The sequence below is a fragment of the Pholis gunnellus genome, assembly GCF_910591455.1.
Source record: "Pholis gunnellus genome assembly, chromosome: 23".
Classification (NCBI taxonomy): Eukaryota; Metazoa; Chordata; class Actinopteri; order Perciformes; family Pholidae; genus Pholis; species Pholis gunnellus.
The window spans coordinates 1,297,841-1,321,386 of NC_136550.1; the positions used below are offsets into that span (position 1 = coordinate 1,297,841).

Consider the following 23,546-nt stretch of genomic DNA (forward strand, 5'->3'; position numbering starts at 1 on the left):
GCGGGCGATGACGTCAGTTAAAAGCGACCCGGGACGGAGCCACCAAAGTGGTAGATTTCGAAGTGAATGCAGCAGAAAACAAAGCGGATTTTAAACTGTTTCCACTTTATCCGCCTGTAGACTAACATGTGATGCTTCAACACGACAGATCGGAGACACTTGCTGTAAGTTTGACTCATATTTATGTCGTCAGCTTTAGTTTGAGTTGCTTTAGTGGAGGAATAAGAGATACGAGGTGCTAACAGTTAGCCAGAGATCCACAACAAACTCCGTTAAAACGTGTTTTCTCTCATATTGACTTTGAATGCGTTTCAGGAAATAACGACGAATTATTCCGCTTATAAATTCAGTTTAATGAATCTATTGTTTGATGTTCACTGAGCTTCCTGTCTTCAAATACCTGCGATTACATCACCTGCTCATGTAAATAACGTTCATGATGATGTCATCGTTTCTAATATTTGAATATGCAGGTAAACGTCAACATGCTGGAAATGTAAAGAGAGTTCAGACAGACAGTTCCTTTATTAATCCTGCAGCAGTAATAATAATATGAACTAAACAGTGAACTCGTGTTGTTGGTCTCGTCTCCCCGGTCAGGGTTAAAGGTTAAAGGTTAAAGATGGCCACCCCGAGTAAGACCCCACCCGGCGCCGACCCGAAGCAGCTGGAGCGGACCGGGACGGTCCGGGAGATCGGGTCCCAGGCGGTGTGGTCCCTGTCCTCCTGTAAACCAGGTCAGCTCACCAACACCGGAGTTATCTGTGGATCTGAACTCTCTATGATATTTATATGTAACATATTCACTCTGCTCAGGGTTCGGAGTGGATCAGCTGAGAGACGACAACCTGGAGACCTACTGGCAGTCAGACGGGTCACAGCCTCACCTCGTCAACATCCAGTTCAGGTAACACTGGGACATCATGCACATCATGGACATCATGCACATCATGGACATCATGCACATCATGGACATCATGGACATCATGGACATCATGCACATCATGGACATCATGGACATCATGGACATCATGCACATCATGGACATCATGGACATCATGCACATCATGCACATCATGCACATCATGGACATCATGCACATTCTCTTAATAATCGTGTCTTCTCGTCTGCGTTGCTCCTCAGGAGGAGGACCACGGTGAAGATGTTGTGTATTTATGCAGATTATAAATCAGATGAGAGCTACACACCGAGTAAGATCTCAGTGAGAGTCGGAAACAACTTCCACAACCTGCAGGAGATCAGAGTAACTAACTGTTTATTATTATTAATATTATTACTGTTTATTATTATTAATATCACTGTTTACAGACCTAGAGTCATCTGCTTCATCTCACCGTCTTCCTCCTCCTCCTCTTCCTCTTCTTCTCTGCAGCAGTTGGAGATGGTGGAGCCCAGCGGATGGATTCACATTTCTCTGATGAATCAGGTACGAAACAAACGACTTTAATTATTTCTTTACTTTCTATCTCTGTCAGTATTTCTGTCCTGGTTTCCCGTCTGAAGGATCAAAAATCATCTTTTCTTATTAAATGTTTTCGTTTCACTTAAACAGTTAAAGATATAAAAGCTCGTTTTTAAAGTTGTTTGTTTGTTTAGAGAACTTTTTAATACTCAAAGTATAAAAAATGTTTCTAATCTGAACTGAACGCAGAATAAATAAAGATTAAATCTGTGTTTTTGTGACAGGAAGTAGTGGATGAAAGATATTTACCTGATTATTGTTGTTGTTGTTGTTTTCTTAGCGGACTAACGAGCCGATCAGCACCTTCATGATCCAGATCGCGGTTCTGGCGAATCACCAGAACGGCAGAGACACTCACATGAGGCAGATCAAAGTGTACACGCCCGTAGAGGAGAGCTCCATCGGCAAGTTCCCACGATGCACCACGGTGGACTTCATGATGTACCGGACCATCAGGTGATCCAGACCATCAGGTGAACCGGACCGGACCAGGACCTCCGCTGTGCTCCGGAGAAGAGGAGAAAATACAAAAAAACTGGACATATCTCATCAAGGTTTTTGTTAAATGGCGCTTTTATTTTGAAAAACCGTGTTGACGTATTGAATATAAACACGTTTTTATGGTTGTGAGGTTTGGTTTCATGTGTTTGTGGATGATTTGTTTGTTTACTTCAGCACAGACTGTTTGTGCCTCCAGACTATCGTCTGTTGTTCATTAAATGTGTTTCAAAGCAACACGGCTGACGAGAGTTTGTTAGAAGAAGACGAAGAAGAAGACGAAGACGAGGTTCAGAGAGCAGGAAACTGTTGTTTACATGTTGGACAAAATAATAAATAAAAGATAGAAATCTTTATTCTGATTGTTCAGAATACAACGAATTAAAGAGACGGTAATCAAACACACACATGAATGAATCAGAACGCTGCAGTTCAGCCGTCTGGCCGCTAGAGGGAGACACACACACACACACACATAAAGTACTTATGTCAGTAAAAGTACACTGCCACAGAGTAGAAATACTCAAGTTACAAGTAAAAGTACTTTCAAAACCTTTCTGTAGAAATGTAAAAGTATTAGTGTGATGTAGTGGAGTAGAAGTACAACGTAGCGTAACGAGGAAGTACTCAAGTACTCGACAAGTACCTCAGAATGTAGAGTACTTGAGTAAATACATGTTTTCATTGATAAAACTGTGTTTTTGTTTCTCAGTATTTTGTTCTTTTATAATAAAGTTTATTGAAATACAAATAAAGAGGGCGGGGGGGGGGCAGTTGCCGTGGTAACTGAAACTACTTCAGCCAATAAGTGCTGCTGAATGAATTACATTGATCTGTGACACACACACACACACACACACATACACACACACATTTGTTCTGGTCCACAGTGAGGCTGAATTCATTATGTATGTTGAGCCTGTAGCTCTGTGTGTGTGTGTGTGTGTGTGTGTGTTGTCAGGAAACACAGAGGACCAGTTTCATCTTCCTCTCTGCTTCCAACCACGATCAAACACACACGCGCACACAGAGTAGAGGTGGACAAAATAACATGAACGTCTGCATAATCTAATGCAATGCGACGCAAGAGCTCTGCAACAAATCCAACTCTGTTCACACACACACACACACACAGTACTGGTGTCTAAAACTGTGTGTGTGTGTGTGTGTGTGTTCTACCTGAGCCCTGAGGGAACTGTCAACTGTCAACAAGCTGCAAAGCCTCATGGGTAATAGATGAGATGTTTTCAGCTGCTGCTTACCTGCACACACACACACACACACACACTGATTTATATTTAATATTTATTTATTATTCAGATATTAATAGAATTTTCTTCTTCATGTTGATTTGTTTGTTTATTTTAAACTCGAGCAGCTGATCTGATTAATCAATGTGATTAAACACGTTTCTTCTTTATATTTCTTTAATACAACAGCGTAAAAATACTCATAACAAATAAAAAATGTATTCCTACAAACTTAAAGTTTAATGAACCAACTTTACTCTTAAACCTTGTTTTATTTTCACTTTATTCAGTGATTTCTGTTCATTTAACGAGTTCAGCAGGAAAATCAATATTGAGAAAGATTAAAGAAGCAAAGAACGGACGTTTACTTTTATACACAACTGATCAGATAATTATTACATTTAATCACTTTAATGATGAGACTTTAGTGGCAGAAATGTAATATAATATAAATAAGTGTGTTTTCTTTGGTGTATAATCACCTAAAAATGAGAATTGTTGTATTTTTGTCACCTTAGATTGAAGTTACTTTTTTAGTTACTTTACTTTTTTAGTTACTTTTTTAGTTACTTTACTTTTTTAGTTACTTTTTTAGTTACTTTACTTTTAAAGTTACTTTTTTAGTTACTTTACTTTTAAAGTTACTTTTTTAGTTACTTTACTTTTTTAGTTACTTTTAAAGTTACTTTACTTTTAAAGTTACTTTTTTAGTTACTTTACTTTTTTAGTTACTTTTTTAGTTACTTTACTTTTAAAGTTACTTTACTTTTTTAGTTACTTTTTTAGTTACTTTACTTTTAAAGTTACTTTTTTAGTTACTTTACTTTTAAAGTTACTTTTTTAGTTACTTTACTTTTTTAGTTACTTTTAAAGTTACTTTACTGTTAAAGTTACTTTTAAAGTTACTTTACTTTTTTAGTTACTTTTTTAGTTACTTTACTTTTAAAGTTACTTTTTTAGTTACTTTACTTTTAAAGTTACTTTTTTAGTTACTTTACTTTTTTAGTTACTTTTAAAGTTACTTTACTTTTAAAGTTACTTTTTTAGTTACTTTACTTTTTTAGTTACTTTTTTAGTTACTTTACTTTTTTAGTTACTTTTAAAGTTACTTTACTTTTTTAGTTACTTTACTTTTAAAGTTACTTTCTTAGTTACTTTACTTTTAAAGTTACTTTTTTAGTTACTTTACTTTTTTAGTTACTTTTTTAGTTACTTTACTTTTTTAGTTACTTTTAAAGTTACTTTACTTTTTTTGTTACTTTTTTAGTTACTTTACTTTTAAAGTTACTTTTTTAGTTACTTTACTTTTAAAGTTACTTTTTTAGTTACTTTACTTTTTTAGTTACTTTTAAAGTTACTTTACTTTTAAAGTTACTTTTTTAGTTACTTTACTTTTTTAGTTACTTTTTTAGTTACTTTACTTTTAAAGTTACTTTACTTTTTAGTTACTTTACTTTTAAAGTTACTTTTTTAGTTACTTTACTTTTTTAGTTATGTCGTGTGTCGTTATGTGACACACTGAATTGGATTTACACGATGTGGTCTATACTTGATATAGAGCAACATAATGCATGTTTGCGCGTGTTCTCTAGCGCCACATAGTGGATACAGGAACTGGTGAAATATTTGCACTACATAATTTCCAGTGTCACACAGTCCAATCATTAAAAATAAGTCTAACTTGTGGGCTCGCTGTCTGATGGTCGCAGATATTTATGGCCGCTTCTGCCGGCATCCCGCCAGTACCTCCGACGTGCGGGAGGATACGAGGGCCCGTACATCGCTGCTTGCAGCTTTAATTATTATTATATCTCCGTACAGAGTTGGTTTTCTTTATGGAGTCCGTCATGTTGCTACGGAAGCCCAGAACGGACAAACCACCGTATCTCAAAGGAGAAGTTTCAGTTCATTGCAGTCTGTAACTTCACCACTAGATGGCGCCAGAATACAACAAACACACGTATTACTTTCATGTATTATAATCATTGATGCATTCATGTGTTCATCACTTCAATGCTGGTAAAGGTACTTTTATTTATACTTTATATATTTCTGGTATTTTAATCTGTAATAATACTTATAATCATTTATTAGTATTAATTATTAGTATTAATACTGTAATAATACTAATAATCATTTATTACTAGAGTTTTGTTTATTTAATCAGAGTCTGCAACTCATTTGAACAAATAAATGTATTAAAGTACATCAAAATTGTATTTAAGTACAGTAGTATATGTACTTATTTAATTAAAGTCCTTCACAGGAAACAAAGGAAATATTTAGTAAATTACAAACCTGTAAAATAAAGCAGTTTAATCACAAACTAAATATTGTAAAAATAAATAATTTATCACAGAAAACAAAGACAATGATTAAAAGATAAATGAAACTATTAAATTAAAATATATGCATAATTAATCACTTTTACTTGAATACTTTTAGCAGTTTGACAACAAAATAAATAATTTATTTTTATTGTTTTTCTCAGAATAATAATGAATAAATATAAAGTGTGAATAATGACATTTAAAATGTTTTCATACTGTAATGACTGTAATGAAGTAGAAGTATAAAGGAGTATGCAATGGAAATACTTGGAAATAAGTGCAGTACAAGTACATCAAATGTGTACTTCAGTACAGTACTGAGTACATGAACTTAACACCACTGAACAAAAATATGACCAGAGAAGCTGAAACCGAAACTTTAATAAATGTTAAATATTAAGTTATTCTTTGTTGTTTCAGTAAAAAACTAAAACGTACAGAATAAAGTACTTTATGTATAAACAGAATAAACACGTGACTCACTGTTTATTATAAAACTCATCTTTATTCGTACACGTTCATCTTTCAACAATATTTCCTCTGATTCTTATAAAAAGCTGAATATTTACATCTTCTTTCATATTTACAGTATTTTACAACGACGGCCTCGCCGCCTCGAGCGCCGCCTGTTGCCGGGCGAAACGCCGCCCGAGACTCTCGCTTATTGGCTGGAGCTGTTGCCTAGCAACGGCAGCTTACATATATACACACATTATGGGATTAATATCTGTGGAGGGGAGTTGTTGTTTTTAAATCTTTAATAAACGTTTTCTGATGTTTCATCAGAGGAGGAACACGAGTCCAGACCGTCCTACGGAAGCTCAGAAAGGCCAAATAACACGTTGTGATATTTCTCATATTGTGAAATATAAATCATTATATCTATAAAAACAACAAACACAGATGTGTTCAAAGTGTAATATTAATGCTATAACTCTGGTATCTTAGATTTAGTGGTAATTAATTCATGTTAAAGTGTTTTAAACTCGGTTGACTATAGAATTAAACATCCTTTCTTTGTTTCCTTAATCTTTCTGAATATTGATTTTTATTTTGCTAAATTACAGTAAAAGCGTCACAGAAATCCTGAAACAAGTGATTTAATGTGTAAAGAATAAAATAAAAAGCAGGTTTAAGAGTAACGTCGGTTCATTAAATCTGCTTTTCTCTGATTTTAATTTAACTTTGAAGGAATAAAGAGTGAAATCTATGAATACGGGTCCAAAGAAGAGAATCTAAATGAGTACGGATTAGTTAATAAACGTTTAGTGTTCAGTGAAGCTTCAGTTATGACGCTACGGCTCCATAAATCACCAAAACACCAGGTTTAACGTGCCGCGAACTTTAAATTAATGCTTTTTATCTGAACTTAAAAAACGCCGAAGCGAGGTTTAGTTTGGCGGTCGCTCGGGTCCTCTTCCGGTTCCGTCGTTCCGGTTCCGTCGTTCTGGTTCTACGGTCTCACCAGAGAACTAACGGCCAGCGTTCTCCTGACACGTTACGGCAACGGAGACGGGCAACTTCACCGGCAACTGTGGTGGAAAAAAACAAAAAACAAAGAGACGGAGCGACTGCTGGGTTGCCCCGCGGCGTTGCTCGTCTCCGTCGCTCAACATTTTGGTTTGGTTTTGTTTTTAAACGGCGTCGTTGAGTTCAGGAAAAGTCAAAACCCTCGTTCCTCCGTTCGTTACATTCAAACCGTCAGAGACGTGTTGTTGTCCGTCCAGGTGTTGTTGTTGTTGTTGTTGTTGACATTCATACCCGTCTGTTGGGAGAAACTGAATCCAGCCACGACTTTGGTTCAACAGAATAAAACTTCTTCTTCTTCTTCTTCTTCACTCCGTCTCCGTCTCCGTCTGCTCGTCCTCGAGGTCGAAGTCGAGGACGAGCAGCTTCGTTTCCTCCGTTCCGTTCCGGCTGCCGGCGGCACAAACCAGCCGCGTGTCGGACGCTCTGATTCGCCAAACGACGCCGCCTGAGGAGAGCAGAGAGACGCGTGATTGGTTTAAAAAACAAGGACGACAAAATATATCAAAAATAAATAAAATGTTTATTAGACTTAATAATACGACATATATGGATATAATAAAATAATAATAAAATAATAATAAAATAATAATAAAATAATAATAAAACAATAATAAAATAATAATAAAATAATAAAATAATAATAATAATAATAAAATAATAATATTATAATAATAATAATATAATATTGCCCAAGCTGTCACTGCTTAATAATTAAGTCGGGGGTCCAGACCTGATCCCCGGCTCTGCAGGGCCACCACATCCCTCAGCCAGGCTCCGGTCTTCAGGTCCCACAGTTTGACCGTCCCGTCGTCAGAGCTGGACAGAACCAGACCTCTGCAGAACTGGAGACACGTCACCGCCGACTGGTGCTTCATGGGCCCTGAAGAGACACCAGACCAAGTCAGAAGATATATATATTATATACACATTATATCATTTATATATCTATAAACAGAATATATATATATATATATATATATATATATATATATATACACATTATATTATCCTGCATGCGTACTATAAGTTTATTTTAATGCTAATACTTGTATTTCTACTAAGTAAAGTGTTAAATGCAGTACTTGTACACTGTAGTATTAGTACTTTTACTTTCTTTAATAAACTACCTTCATTATTTCTTCTCGTCTTTGTTCGCTCGTCTCCTAAAATATACTTGAGTTCAGGTTATTTCTGCTCTTCTTCTCTCTCGTCTTTCTGTGTCGTTTCCTGTCACGTTTCCTCTCTTCCTCCCGGAGGACTGCAGAGTGCTTTAACGCCGAGTCGACAACTAAACGGAGCTCTCGTTGTTCTCATTGTTCTCACTGTTCTCATTGTTCTCCTTGTTCTCATTGTTCTCTCGTTGTCTTGTCCTCACCTTGCAGCGTGTGGAGACACTGTCCCGTCCGGACGTCCCACACTCGGACCGTGGAGTCGGCGTTCCCGGACACCAGGATGTTGTCACGCAGCTCCATGCCGCTGGTCAGCGATTGGTGGCCCGTCAGCGTGTGGACACACCCACCTGGAGAGGACGGGAATGAGTGGTTTAACTTCTAACAACAACAACAACAACAACAACAACAACAACAACGTGATGATGCATTTATGAGAAGTTCAACTTAACGACTTTGGACTTCTGTTGTTGTAATTTAAACTTCAAACCATCGTTACTCTATTACACTGTAAGTTTCATATTATTACTGTTAATAATTATTATTATTTTGTGTATTTTTGAGTGTAAAGTAAATAACTTCAGTAAACGTGTCTCTACCCGTCTCTGCGTCCCAGACTCTGATAGACGTGTCCAACGAGCCGCTGACCACGAACACACCGTCAAACTGCAGACAAGACACATACGAATGAATGAATGAATAAGAGAAGATAAATATATATGAATGAATGAATGAATAAGAGAATATAAATATATATGAATGAATGAATGAATAAAACAGAATATAAATATATATGAATGAATGAATGAATAAAACAGAATATAAATATGAATGAATGAATAAGAGATTAACATCATGCCTAATGTATATAGTGTGTTTATATTTTATATTGTAGTTTATTTTATTTGCACAATTTAAAAACAACAATTAAACGTAGATAAACATACTGAGCTTATTACAAGTTGTAGTTTAGAGTATTGTAATACTTTATATTGTGTATTCTTTAGATGTATATTTACAGCTGTGAGAGTAGAATCAGAGCCTCATCACAGTATCCGTGCACTCGTATTTATACGACCGTCTATTCTCGTCCTGACATCTGCACTTCATACGTAGGAAACCGATACCTCAGCGTGTAAATACGGACGCTGAGCTTCTTCTTCCTCGGTGCTCGTACTCGCTGATCTCCTCTGACTTTAATGGTTTCAATGTAATCCGTCACATTTACACTTCTAAATATCTTACAAACTCCTTTTAATTCAGTAGAATAATTTAGGGCTTTTAAATACACTATTAACTGGCGCCTACATTACCCACAATGCATCCCAACCATTGACAGCTTGTGTTACGCTCGTAGCAGCGATCACTTCTTTCTAAACTCCACCTTTAGTTTGTATTTTGTAAACTCGCCGTCTTTAACCGACTCACGTGACATCACTCGAGGTGATGACGTCGTGTGTGTGTACCTGCAGCGTGTGTGTGTGTGTGTGTGTACCTGCAGCGTGTGTGTGTGTGTGTGTGTACCTGCAGCGAGTACACCCGGTTGGTGTGTCCCTGCAGCGTGTGCAGACACGCCTCCGTCTCGGGGTCCCACACCTTCACCATGTAGTCGTAGCCTCCCGACACCACGCGGCGCCCGTCGTACTGCACGCAGCGCACCGCGGCCACGTGTCCCGTCAGCACGTGCTCACAGCGGCCCGTCGACACGTCCCACACGCGCAGCGTCGTGTCCCGAGAGCCCGATACCACCCTGAGAGAGAGGGGGGGGGGAGGGGCATTACTGCTGCGTCAGCCAATCAGCGGAGCTAGAGGTCGTCTTATTGGTATGAGAGTGAAGGCTGTGTGTGTGTGTGTGTGTGTGTGTGTGTGTGTGTGTGTGTGTGTGTGTGTGTGTGTGTGTGTGTGTGTGTGTGTGTGTGTGTGTGTGTGTGTGTGTGTGTGTGTGTGTGTGTGTGTGTGTGTTACCTGTTCCCGTGCAGGCCCATGCAGCGGACGGTGGATGTGTGTCCGTACAGCGTGTGAACACACTCTCCTCTCTCGGCGTCCCACACGCGCAGCGTCCGGTCGGTCGAGCCGCTGATCACCGTGGCGTCGGCCATCTGACTGCACCACACGCCGCCGGTGTGACCCGTCAGCGTCCGCAGGCACTGAGAGAGACGGGAGACATTAACCAGGGGTCACTGTGATGTCATCCGTGTGGTGTGGTGGTGATGATGTCACAGCGATGTCATCGGGGCTGTCTCACCGAGCTTTTGTTTTCTTTTTAAGACAAAATCTGTGTTAAAAACTGACCCGGAGTTAGAAACAAGTTGGTGTTTCCAGAGAAGAGAGGGTCTAAAGAAAGACAGGTGCATTCTGGGAAACGTAGGATTTGAACCCCTCAAGCTTTGTGGACATTTATGGACTTTATCACACACTCAATCGCTGCTAATGTTTACGTATAAATACAATTAACGAATTAAATAAATCCTAAATAATAATAATATTTCTAAACCAGTGAATGATAATGAGATTTCATTTTATTTGGTCGTTTTTTAAATTAGATTTGATTTTAAAAAAAACTGAATTAATTATAAAATAAATAAATACAATTTAAAAAGTATGAGAAAAAACCAGAAAGCCATGTTCTAAAAGTAATAAATTCACTCATGTATTCATAATGAGCAATTTCACCTAAAATACCCATTACATCATCAATCACATGAAGTGAAGGTGTGTATGTCCTCTGAATGTCTGTGTATAAGTGTGTGTGTGTGTGTGTGTGTGTGAATATTCAATACACTCTTGAAGACAGAATTCAGTTTCACCTTGAAGGTGTTGTAGTGCTGGTTGCTGCGCAACAGAGGGAACCTCTTTATTTTGTCTTGGCAACTGCTGCGCAGACATGAGGGTGTGTGTGTGTGTGTGTGTGTGTGTGTGTGTGTGTGGGGGGGGGGGGTGTACTGCAGTACTCCCTGAAACTCGCTGTTACTACTGTGATCATCACGGTCGGATAATCCAGGTGATGCATTCAAGAGCGGACGAGCGGAAACACGTCCCGTCATCCCTCCAGGCTACAGATGTGTGTGTGTGTGTGTTTTTCTTTCTGCAGGGCGCACACACACACACACACACACACACACACACACACACACTAGCAAACATACAATAAAGGGCAGGTCTAGACGGAGGAGGGAGCAGGTGTGTCCGGTTAGAGAATGTTCAACCGAAACTGGACAGACAGAAGTATTCAGATCCTTTTACTGCAGTAAAGGTACTAATACCACACTGTGAAAACACTCCTCTACAAGTAAAGGTACTAATACCACACTGTGAAAACACTCCTCTACAAGTAAAGGTACTAATACCACACTGTGAAAACACTCCTCTACAAGTAACAGTCCTGCTAAATAAACGTACAGCAGACTCCGTTGACAAAAACAGTGATTTTACCTCACAGAACACAGGTGTTGCTGGTCTACCTGTACCTATATCAGGTAGTTTGTGTTGTTGTGTGACTCTGGTACTTTAAAGGGTTCGTTCAGATTCAACAACACAAACAAACTACCCGATTGAGTCGGCGGTACACCAGCAGCTCCTGTGTTCTGCAAGTTAAAAATCCCTGTTTTTGTCAATGGAGTCTGGTGACTTTGAAGGGATTAATTTAACATGTCTGGTGGTACATCAGCTGTTTCCAGACGGCAGCAGAGTTTACCAGGCTGTGGCTCGGGTGGGTTTTGTCTTGTAATATTATTTGAGCTCTTCGCGGGCACCTCTTGTCACCAATATTGCTAATAGTTGGTAAATAGGTTTCAATCAGCTGCTATAGAGCCCTCCTGTCCTGGTGCACACGTCTGTAATGCTTCCAGTCAGGAAAATGCACTATATTAAAACACCTGAACTGATGTTTGGTTTCCTCTGCTCCCGTGTTGGTACTCCGGTCTGTTTCTCCATCTACGGTACTACTGAGAAGTACTTTATATAACCCTACTTCAAACATACGGAGGAGAGTAAACACATATATGCTTAAAAAGAGAGAGAGAGAGAGAGAGAGAGCTTCTTCACCTTTAACACACATGAAGATGCAAACAGAGCCTCAGGCTGTCAGTGTATAGAGTGTGTTGTTAAATGTCTCTACGACACACCCTGACTAACACAACTGGTCTGCCTAAAACTAATCTACTGCTTTCAGTTCTATCCACATAAGCTTTATAGTTTATATTCTAATATTCTGTTGACCTACATTAAAAAGCCTCTACTCTAATTCATGGAGCACGGTGACTTTTAAACACTCAGCGCGGCTCATATTTGGGATTAAACAATTCATTCCTGCCTCTCTGGTCTCGTTCCAACACATGAACCGTGTTTAACTGGATTCATTAACGTTAGTCTGACTCTGATTCATCAACCGAGAATGTACAAAGCGTTGTGTACAAAGTCGTGTTTGACAGGTTGGACCTTTCACGACGGGAATCATTGTTTCACAACCTGGAAACAATACAAAGCACAAGTACTGACAGCGGTTGTAGAAATACTACTCTGAACGAATACAAAATAAAAGCACGATTATGTTCAAAGTCAATTCAAAGGCAAAAGATTCTTATGACGTCCTCACGTTTGTCAATCACAAATGGAGGAAATAATTATTGTATTTGTGAAAACCTTTCATCGATAACCATTTTAACCATTTTTTGTCTGTATAAACAATAACATTTGCTGTCGTATTTACGCCAATATGACGTTATTTTTAGTGTCGATGGAGCTGCTACAATGTTAGCATAGCCTAGCGCTGATCGATCCAAACTCCATTCAGAAAACAAGCATTTTAAAAGTGATTTGCTTGTCGTCTTGCGGAGAGAAAACTAACAAAACATGAATTCAGACTTTTTACAAATCAACGTCGTCATAAAGTCACTTTTGACTCGTTTACTGCAATTAAACCAATGCTAAAATCAGTTTATTTAGGCTTCATAGCGTCTTAAACAGATTTATTCAGGCGCGCAAAATAACACAAATAAACTATTTAAAATAAATAATGTTTACTTTTGCACATTCTTAGACAAACCGTACAGCTCCTCCAATTTAAAAATGTCCATTGTAAGCGTGTTTTTTTACTATTTGTCTTTCGTTTATTGTTACGCACCAAATCAAATTCATGAAACTGTGATTCCTAAAGTACACTGACCAGTAAAATAATACGACACTGTTTGCTATAAAATCCTGATTTCCATAATCAATACATCTCGTCTCTGCCGACGCACTGCGTCCTACCTTTCCGGTGACGGCGGACCAGACTTTGAGCGTGTTGTCGTCGGATCCGCTGACGATGAGGTCGCCGCTGAACTGCAGACAGGTGATCACGTGATCGTCGTGACCTTTCAGCACCTGCAAAGAGAGTAAAAACAACAGATTTAATGACACTCGGTTGATGTGTTTAAATATCAAACGCTTGGCGTGTTCAGCTGAATCGGTGCGACGGTGTACCATGGGTTCTCCCGTGTCCCCTTTCCTCCAGTTGTTCTCTATGCGGTGCTGTCGAATGTAGGCCGATTTCCACGGACTTGCCGCCACACCCGGCCGCGAACACTTCCTGCGACGACACGACGCATACTCTGACACACCTGCGGAGAGGGGGACAGACGGTGAGGAAAAATGGCGAAAATTCACTGTTTACATCTTCACAAAAGTGACTTCGTTCTGTTTTTTCCTCAGCGTGTATTCAGATATTTCAAAATCTGGGGCTACGCAATCGACCCTTCTATCCAAAACAACTAGGCTAATAAAGATAAGCTAATCAAGTTCCCTGATGCATCATCGGAAGAGAGCGGACGCAGCTAGTTAGCCAGGTAGCTAGTCCTTCTCCGGACCCAGCTCTGCTGCTGGTGACCAGCCGGCTGTTTGGATCATTTTCTGTAACCGCTGTAGCATTTAAGCATGGTGGAATTAGCAAGCTAGCCAACTAGCCAGCTGTCTGCTAGTTAGCTGGCTAGCATATCCTTCTCCAGAGCGGCGGGGAGTGAGGAGTAGGGACCGTTAGACCCAGCTCTGCCACTGACCACCAGCCTGCTTTAGAATTAGCAAGCTAGCTTTTTAGCTAGCTTGCTAATTCCACCATGCTTTAATGCTACACTGGTTACAGAAAACCAGTGTAGCACAAACATGTCACTCATATGTTAACAGCAATGTGACAACAGTGTGTGGATGAAGCATTCATTATTGTGCATTTTGCGGCTGGCTAGTAAGCTAGCTAGCTTGCTAATGCCACCATGCTTTAATGCTACACTGGTTACCGAAAATGTGAGCTTAAAAAATGTTGTCTACTTTCTGGCGATAGCAATGTGCTTTCGTACGGCGTGACAAGTGTGTGTGGATGAAGCATTAAATTGTAAAATTGTACTTATTTAGCGTCAGGCTAGTTAGCTTGCTAATGCCACCATGCTTTAATGCTACACTGATACAGAAAATGTGCCAAACAAAGTTGTCACTCATTTGGCAATAACAATGGGCTTTCCTACGCTGTGAAAGAGTGTGTGAATGAAGCATTAAGTTGTTAAAATTCTACTTATTTAGCATCTGGCTGGTTAGCTAGTTAGCAAGTTAATCCCACCATGCTTTAGCGTTGATTTTATTTCCTTTTTTATATCCATGGCTACTGCATTAACAAACATTGCAACAGGAAACACAGGGATCCATTCAGAATGTTCTCAAAAAGGTCTATAAGATCAAATATAATCTTTTGACTAAAGACAACTAAATAAAGATAACTGCTTTGTTACAAACTCAACACCACCAGTTTACTTAGTGCGAGCTAGCTTTCATTAGTATGTAACTGGCACTCTGCTAATGCAGGTTTAGTTGAATTCATATTCTCACCGAGTGCTGGCTCATGCCAGCGGCGGTCCCACCGGTGTGACAGCGGAGCAACAGCGTAAATACAAATCAGGATTATTTTAAGAAGCCGGCTTCATTAGTATGGCTGTGGCGTGGTGCTAACGCTAGGTAGGCTCATTGGTATGGCTGCCGAGTGCTGGCAGTGAATCTCGGCTGACTGGCAGAATGCCCGGGGAGAGAAAGACACACACACACACACACACACACACACACACTCACACAGAGAGCCACTGCATTGCGCTGAATGAAGGAGTGACTGACTGGCTGTGTGTAGCTGTATTTGCATGTTACACTCCGGTCAGAAAGAACTGTACATCCAGTAAGCTCCTTCTGTTTGCATTTCCCCTCAGGTGGGAACAAAACGACACGCCAACAGAGTCCCTGTTCTCTGTCTTCCAGGTCACAACAGGAAATACAACAGCTTCAACAAACGAGCCACATTATACTGAGACTTTTCTGCAAAGTTCTCCACACATAAATCGTCTGCAATGTCTGTGTGTTCATAAAAAGGTCAACGTTTCATGGTGATATCTATCAGTTCATTTTTTTGACCCTATTCACCTGTAGAGTCTGTAATTTAACTAAACATCTCTTTAAAGGATGTTTTCTCTAACGGAGTTTGTTCTCAGAAATCTCCACTTCAGTAGCTCTCACATACACCAAACTTTACACTTTCATTCCTCTCCATAGTAGTTCTGCGTTCAGTGTGTTTTGTTTACCTTCCTCGCGGCACTTCTCCCTCCACAGCAGGTTGTCCTCAGCCAGGATCCTCCAGTACCTGCAGGTCTGAGCGGCCTGCAGCAGGTCTCTGGGAGCCAGGAAGGTCAGCACGTACAGAGCCAGCTGATAACATGATAACACACATGTTATATTAAAAGACTAGTTTAGATGATAACACACATGTTATATTAAAGACTAGTTCAGATGATAACACACATGTTATATTAAAGACTAGTTTAGATGATAACACACATGTTATATTAAAGACTAGTTCAGATGATAACACACATGTTATATTAAAGACTAGTTTAGATGATAACACACATGTTATATTAAAGACTAGTTTAGATGATAACACACATGTTATATTAAAGACTAGTTCAGATGATAACACACATGTTATATTAAAGACTAGTTTAGATGATAACACACATGTTATATTAAAGACTAGTTCAGATGATAACATGATAACACACATGTTATATTAAAGACTAGTTCAGATGATAACATGATAACACACATGTTATATTAAAGACTAGTTCAGATGATAACATGATAACACACATGTTATATTAAAGACTAGTTCAGATGATAACATGATAACACACATGTTATATTAAAGACTAGTTTAGATGATAACACACATGTTATATTAAAGACTAGTTTAGATGATAACACACATGTTATATTAAAGACTAGTTTAGATGATAACACACATGTTATATAAATAAAGTTATACGACTGTAGTCTACGTGTCGTACCTCTTTGGGCAGCAGGGAGATGAAGTCCCTCTGGAACTGAGGCTCGATCACCTGCATCATGTGCTTCACCTGGCTGGTCTCACACCTGTCGATGAGGTCGTCCAGAGCCAGTAACCTCTCAGGACCACTCCAGGCCTGCAGGAGGACGAGGAGGAAGAGGAGGACATTATAACTTCATCCCCCGAGCTACAGAAGAGTTTGTGCAGTCTGTGTGTCCTCGTATGTTTTTATTATTAGTGTTATATAAGAACAGCTGGGAGGCAGCACTCCTCTAACGCGCCGTGTTTACGTGCAGCGAGCGGAAGATATTCACATACACACTTTTATTGAGTGTGTTTAATTCTATCCGAGTGTAGTTTGTTCCAAACCCATCAAGTTTAACTCGTATCTGATATGACACAAGCTGTATAATGTGGGATGATTAGTTTAAAATATGTACCGTGATTTACATTTCATCAAAGCCCCCGCTCCCTTTAGGTTACTGTTTACGTGATTAATATATTCTACGACGATAACGACAGATTTACCATTAAAAATTCATAGAAATTCTTTCAAACAATCAGACAGAAGTAGACAAAAAGCAGCGTCTTATTGACAGCTCAATGACAGCTGTTGATGTAGCTAGAAAAAGATCGTGAAATACTGATGGAATAACTATGGAAGTGTTGTTACTGAAGAACAGAAGCTACGTGAAAAATAAATCAATATTAACTTCCTGTTCCACGTGGGGAGCGAACAGCGGTCTCCTGGGTCTAAGACACACGTTCGTTGGACCAATCCACTCTGTGAGCTTTTGCGGAATCTATACTTCCTAGTTCATGATCACGTAGTTAACATACGGAATCATTTCGTGGGATATTTACAAAGTACGCCGCATTATTTTTTTTGTAGCTACCGCTTTGACTGAGAATGTAGGAGAAGCTATAGGTTGTTAGCTAGTTAGCTGGGAATGCTAACAACACACTGACGGTTACTAAGCTGTGATTGGACGATCTCCGTTCAGGGGGGAGGGGTTTAAAGAACTGACCTGGAAGGTGTGAAGCCAGTCCTGGAGGCCGGAGGGAGGCGGGCCCGAGGTGACACGCCGCCGCTGAGCAGAGTGCCCATTGGCCAACCGGAGGTCACCGAACGTGGTCGGTGTGGTGGACTGAACCAGACTGGCAGGACTGTGGGAGGGAGGGGGAGGGACGTTAGCATCTGCAGCAGTTAGCATCTCAAAGTAGGTTTAAAGGTTTAAAGTCGTTGTTGGTTGTATAATATTTAAACATGGCGTTACCTGAGGTATCCTTTTCCTTTGCAGCGCTTCTTCCCTGAAGGGAACGGACGGCCGTCTGGACCGTGATCCAACTTCCTCTTCATCTAACGGTGGAAAGACAAAGAAACGGTGAGACAGTGTGGTAGAAATATATCTGAATGTATTTAACTTGTATCTGGATCGGATTCATTGTGTCGTATCTATTTATAAACCCTATATTCACAAGATAATGTCAATTTCTAAAGTATATATTTTTGTAGACGGACAAGCACCCGATACTGAAGTTTAGACTGATTTTAAATCTTTCTTCAGTTTTAAACACCAAATATGAAGTTTACAGCAGCGGAACAGTGAAATATCCCTTTTACTTGTGTTCTCACTGTAAAAGGAAGCCAAAAAGTAAATTTCTAAGGTTTTATTTGTGTATTTTAAAGCTGTGTAGGAAAACAAGCATCAGATACTGAAGTTTCGTCTGATTAAAAAATTTATTTGTGCTGTTTTATACATCATATTTGACCGCAAATGCAATTTAAAGCAGCTAAACAGTGAAATATCCCTTTTACTTGTGTTCTCACAACGTAAAGACACATTTAGAATGTTTTAATCTTGCGGTATGAAGCTATAAAGATGACAGTTATGAAAAGTAAAATCCCTCGCATGTGAAACGCTGACTGGCAATAAACCATCTGAGACACGTTGAAGAGACACGTCGACACGTGTTGAGGAAACACCAGAGACGCTCCTGAGCCACAAATGTTTGTGCGAAGTCAGCGTTAACGAGGAGATACTCGACGCTGACAACACCTACGCTGGTGGAGGCACTCGAACGCAACCATCCAGAGGTCTGAATCAGCTCCTCTCTCACTGAATGAACGCAGGAATGCAGAAAATCACAGGAATGTCGCCGGTGCAGCAGCGGTTTAAAATAGAGCAGCACGCGCTAACGGGCAGCTACACACACACGCACACACACACACACACAGAAAGGATGCACAGGACAGCATGTGTGCGTCCTCCTTCCTCTCGGCATCACAACTGGCTGCATAATCTGTGTTGGCTTTTCAAAATTTTCTAAATTTTCATTCTGTAATATCTCCACCGAGGACGGAATCGAACCCGCGACCTCCGACCATCGTCCACGACATGCGGTCGTAGTGACGTCTGTGTTTTTAAGTGAAAATCTCCATAATAGTACAGGTTCACACTAATATACGTGTGTTTACGTTGTCCTCACAGTCGTGATAGAGACTTTAATATAATGAGGTATGATGATGAGAGGCTGAACTGTGACCTATGAGTGATAATATGCTTCTATAATCTGTATTTACACAGTGAAGGGAAGTGAAACATTGCATTTATTAAGGTGTGAGTCTTGTGGTTTGTAGCTGTGAGGTTGAACGAGTATTGATTTTAAATCATTTTCATAGATTTGTGCTATTCTACAGCCCATATTTACCCCAAAATGCAGTTCCCAGCAGCTGTAATGTGAAATATTCCTCTTTTACTTGTGTTTTCATGGTGTAAGAAAGCAAAAAGATACAATTTATAAGGTTTGAATGTTGCGGTTTGAATCTGTAAAGATAAATTAGCATTGAATACTAAACCTTTAGTGGATTTAAATAGATCTTTACACTATTTTTTACTCCAAAATATGAGTTTACGGCAGCCTGTAGTATCCACGTTTACTTGTGTTTTCACTGTGAGGAAGCATAACATTTAGATTTATCAGGTTTTAATCTCGTGGTTTGTAGCTGTGAGGATGAACAAGTATTAGACACCAAAGTTTAGTCTGATTTTAAATCATTTTGCTATTTTTTACACCATATTTACCCCAAAATACGCAGTTTTTAAGAGGCTTTAAGGTTTCATTTAGCATTAGATACTCAGGTTCTACTTGATTTAATTCATAGATATTAGCTCACTCATTCATCTGTAATTAACCACATTTTAACAGGGATTCAAACCCTCCACGCTGCCTTGCTCATTGGTTCAGTGTACAGACAGCTGATCAATAATCAGAGACATGGAGTCTCTCTCTCTCTCTCTCTCTCTCTCTCTCTCGGTTCCGCAGTGGTCCACACGCGCACACCGACGCGCGCACGCGCCGCCGAGGCATTCCGCTGTCACAGGGAGAAACGCCTCGTCATCCCGGTGCTGCGCGAGCCTGACAAACCCTGAAACACCGCGCGACGCAGCCTTTCAACGGAATGAAAAATATAAAAATATAAAAATATTTTAAAAGAAAAGGGACAGAGATGAAACCGCAGCTGCTGACGTCACTGATCGATACTCACTTTGTAGAAGATGAGCTTCAAGGTGCCGTAGAAACCCATGGCTGCCCTCGAGACCGAGCAATATATAAAAATATATGTGTAGAACTCCTAAAATATGTAAATGAGGAGAGATTTAATCCAAGAGCACAGTGTCCGACAGTCAACGATCCATCCGGTCCATCGATTAGTAGAAACCGATCAGTTTAGGAACGGAACCAGTCCGTGTGGCGCTCGTGCTGCTGCTTCAGGATCCGCTGAAGAGGACTGACTCACACCCTCCCTCCCTCTCTCTCTCTCTCTCCCTCTCTCTAACTCCCTCTCTCTCTAACTCTACCTCTCTCTCTGTGTTCAGAGAGTAGAGCGACCTCCACGAGAACACGTAGGGACATGCCTCTCTATGGGAGGGAGGGGGGGGGGCCGAGAGAGAGATAAAGGCAGAGAGAGAGAGAGAGAAAGAGAGAGACAGACAGACATAAAAAGAGAGACAGAGAGACATAAAAAGAGAGACAGACAGACATAAAAAGAGAGACAGAGAGACATAAAAAGAGAGAGAGAGAGAGAAAGAGACAGACATAAAGAGAGAGAGAGAGAGAGACCCTCCCATACACTGTATATAAGAAGTGGACGTGGTCGTCGTGACATCACTCGTCAGTTTGTGGACTGATATTTTGAAACCTTGAGTTCTCAGTGTTGGCCGACGCCATCTTGGATTTTTTGCAACCAGCGAACAGGAAGTGACCATCTTTGGACTGAGGAGGAGTGACGCAGACGCCGTAAACTGTAAAATTTAACGTGTTAGCATGCTAACATCCGCTGAGTTAGCGTGCTAACACAAAGAGCGGCTGAGGCTAGGTCTGCAGGTCACGAAGTATCGGACACGATACTTGATTACCGTTGCTGCTGTTGTAACGATGCATCCTCAGGGGAACACGAACGCCTGAACTCAAAATGTAACAGTTTGATTTCAATTCAAACCGGATGAGTTTGTAGTTTAGAGGCTGCGATGAGTGGCCATTAAAATAGAAACACGTGTAGAGTCCAGAGCAGCAGCCAATCAGAAGGCTTGATGTTTGTGACGAGTCGTCGTGCATCAGACCGACAGGTGTTCGTGATTTGTTGTTCCACACGCATGTAAACTGTGTATTAGAAACACGTTCAGGTTCCACACATGCCGGTTCTCACACGTCACCACCAAACCAACTCACACACCAAGTCCAGAGTCTCTACTCATTTAAAAACGAAAAACAGGAAGTTTTACATCAAACGTTTGCATGTGGAAATGAGAAGTATTCACTTCAGGTAAAACGTTCCTAAAACCAGCTGTCAATCAGCCGGCCCCTCAGGCCCCGCCCCCCCCCATCCATCAGCCGACCCCTCAGGGCCCAGAAGACCTCTAGACCTGTTAATCTGTCAATCTCATATCAGTTGCATCAGTCCTTTAATCATCACTTATTTCCTTTGCTTCAAACCTTTCCTCCCTCCCTCCCTCCTTCTCTCCTTTCCTTTCCGTCTGTTACTAATTCCTCTCTCCTCGCTCCTCCATATTGTCATAAATCTGAATTTTCCCTTTTTCTGCTTCCAATTTACATCGTTCGCTTCTCTGGGTTTTTTTCTCACGATTCAGTAAAAATGTGCAGAATAAAAATAAAACAGATGCTTTTATTTTCTATTTTTAGATCAAACAATGAACATTTGGAAGATATTAAATTAAATCACGGAGGAAATAGAGTGCGGCTGCTGCTCTGCACTGTTCAACTGAAGTACTCTGATCCTTTACTCAGGTGAAAGTACTACACCACAGTGTACAAATACTCCAGAATTCAAGCTGTTACTTTAACTTTCAACTAGTTAATATGACGCCTCTCAGTAAATCCCTGCTGCAGTAAAATGTGCTTTTTTAAAGGGACCCTGGAGCTCAGATGCAGTACCACTTTAGCCCACAAGGGGCGCCAGAGCAACAGAGTCAAAATGTCTTTTAGCTTTTAAGTATTAACATATTGTACTTAAAAGTACCAAAAGTAACAGTACTTATGAAGCAGAATGGCTCATTTTAGAATACTATATATTATAATTATTAATCTATTCATGTGTTCATCACTTTAGTTTTACTGCTGGGTAGTTTAATCTATAATAATACATCATAATTTGAATTAATAATCAGAAAATACAAAGTAACTAAAGCTGTTTGACAAATGTACTGAAGGTAAAAGTACAATATCTGTCTGAGACGAAGCAAAGTACAAAAACTATACCTCAAAACTAAAATAAAGTACTTGAGTTAATGTGTTTAGCTACTTGATGTGTATTTAAGATATATTATTTATAAAAATACTAACAAGAAAACAAGTGTTTCTGTTTTCCTTTTGTCTCTTAAAACTCTCTTTTTCTTCTTCTTCTGTGGTATGCAGCCCCACTGAGTCCCCCCCCCTCCCACGGTCCTTGTAAAACCTGAGACTGGAGTGTGTGTTCTGCATTAAAACAGCTGACTCGTTCCCACACTCCACTCTGTGTGTGTGTGTGTGTGTGTGTGTGTGTGTGTGTGTGTGTGTGTGTGTGATACTTGGAGCTAACTACTGTCAGACTGGAAACAGAGGAAACCACTTCAAAGGCTCAGGCCTCTGTTTGTAGTCTGTGTGTGTGTGTGTGTGTGTGTGTGTGTGTGTCTGTGTGTGTGTGTGTGTCTGTGTGTGTGTGTGTGTGTGTGTGTGTAGCATGAGCTAGCTGGATTAGCCTACAAGTGTGTGAAGAATCAATAAAGAGCGAGAGGATCAGAGGAATGTGTGACGGATTGATCTGAGTAGAGCTCAGTAGAAACCACTGAAGTGTTCGTTAGCCTCTGAAACGATATAAACGAGAGACTGAGTAGACAAAGGACTACATCATATATTTGAGAGCTACATTCACGATATAACCTTTATTATGACGGAGTATTGTGAATAAATAGGCCGTTAAAATGGAGGGAAACGCTCACCTGAAGGACAAACAATATCAATATAATGTTTTTTAGGTGTAACAATGTTTAACGTTAGCTTTATTATCTACTATAAATCTAAATGATCCCGCTGTGGCCTTGATCCATACACTAGATATCATAAATGAATGCTAACTAATAAATAGGCCGTTTGTTTGCTAACGCGTTAAGCTAGCTAACGTTATTAGCTTCTTACCTCGGCGCAAACAAAGTGTTTTTTTAAGCTAAATTAATGTTTAACGTTAGCTTTATTACGTAATATAAATATAAATGATCCCGCTGTGGCCTTGATCCATACGCTCGATATCATAAATTAATGCTAACTAATATGCTAAACTCTTTGTTTGCTAACGCGTGAAGCTAGCTAACGTTATTAGCTTGTTACCTCGGAGCAAACAGTGTTTTTTTTCTTGATCTTTGATGGATTCACAGTTTA

The 23,546-nt window shown here is 39.8% G+C and overlaps 2 protein-coding genes across 2 annotated transcripts; one reads left to right on the plus strand and one right to left on the minus strand.

The window, feature by feature from the left end:
- The first annotated feature begins 24 nt into the window (after positions 1-24).
- anapc10 (anaphase promoting complex subunit 10) lies at positions 25-2,172 on the plus strand. The gene is made up of 6 exons (XM_079184850.1): positions 25-164; positions 601-737; positions 817-907; positions 1,144-1,264; positions 1,394-1,447; positions 1,764-2,172. Exons 2-6 carry the CDS (start codon positions 623-625, stop codon positions 1,941-1,943), a joined length of 561 nt encoding a protein of 186 aa, XP_079040976.1. The 5' UTR covers positions 25-164; positions 601-622; the 3' UTR covers positions 1,944-2,172.
- Positions 2,173-6,069: 3,897 nt separating this feature from the next.
- On the minus strand, positions 6,070-20,386 carry LOC306714707 (F-box/WD repeat-containing protein 7-like). Its single transcript, XM_079184818.1, has 13 exons — positions 20,161-20,386; positions 17,888-17,970; positions 17,639-17,777; positions 16,612-16,746; positions 15,850-15,973; positions 13,724-13,860; positions 13,511-13,624; positions 10,226-10,407; positions 9,785-10,010; positions 8,860-8,926; positions 8,467-8,610; positions 7,822-7,971; positions 6,070-7,536 (listed from the first exon to the last, which is right to left on the minus strand). Exons 1-13 carry the CDS (start codon positions 20,197-20,199, stop codon positions 7,397-7,399), a joined length of 1,680 nt encoding a protein of 559 aa, XP_079040944.1. The 5' UTR covers positions 20,200-20,386; the 3' UTR covers positions 6,070-7,396.
- Positions 20,387-23,546: the final 3,160 nt, after the last annotated feature.

Coding starts and splice junctions, on each gene's coding strand:
- LOC306714707 (XM_079184818.1), bottom strand. CDS start 20,199: ATGGGTTTCTACGGCACCTTGAAGCTCATCTTCTACAAA. Junction 17,971..20,160: donor TGAAGCTCATCTTCTACAAA/GTGAGTATCGAT, acceptor TTCCACCGTTAG/ATGAAGAGGAAGTTGGATCA. Junction 10,408..13,510: donor GGTCCGCCGTCACCGGAAAG/GTAGGACGCAGT, acceptor CGTCTCTCTCAG/TGCCTGCGGACGCTGACGGG.
- anapc10 (XM_079184850.1), top strand. CDS start 623: ATGGCCACCCCGAGTAAGACCCCACCCGGCGCCGACCCGAAGCAGCTG. Junction 738..816: donor CCTGTCCTCCTGTAAACCAG/GTCAGCTCACCA, acceptor CACTCTGCTCAG/GGTTCGGAGTGGATCAGCTG. Junction 1,448..1,763: donor ACATTTCTCTGATGAATCAG/GTACGAAACAAA, acceptor TTGTTTTCTTAG/CGGACTAACGAGCCGATCAG.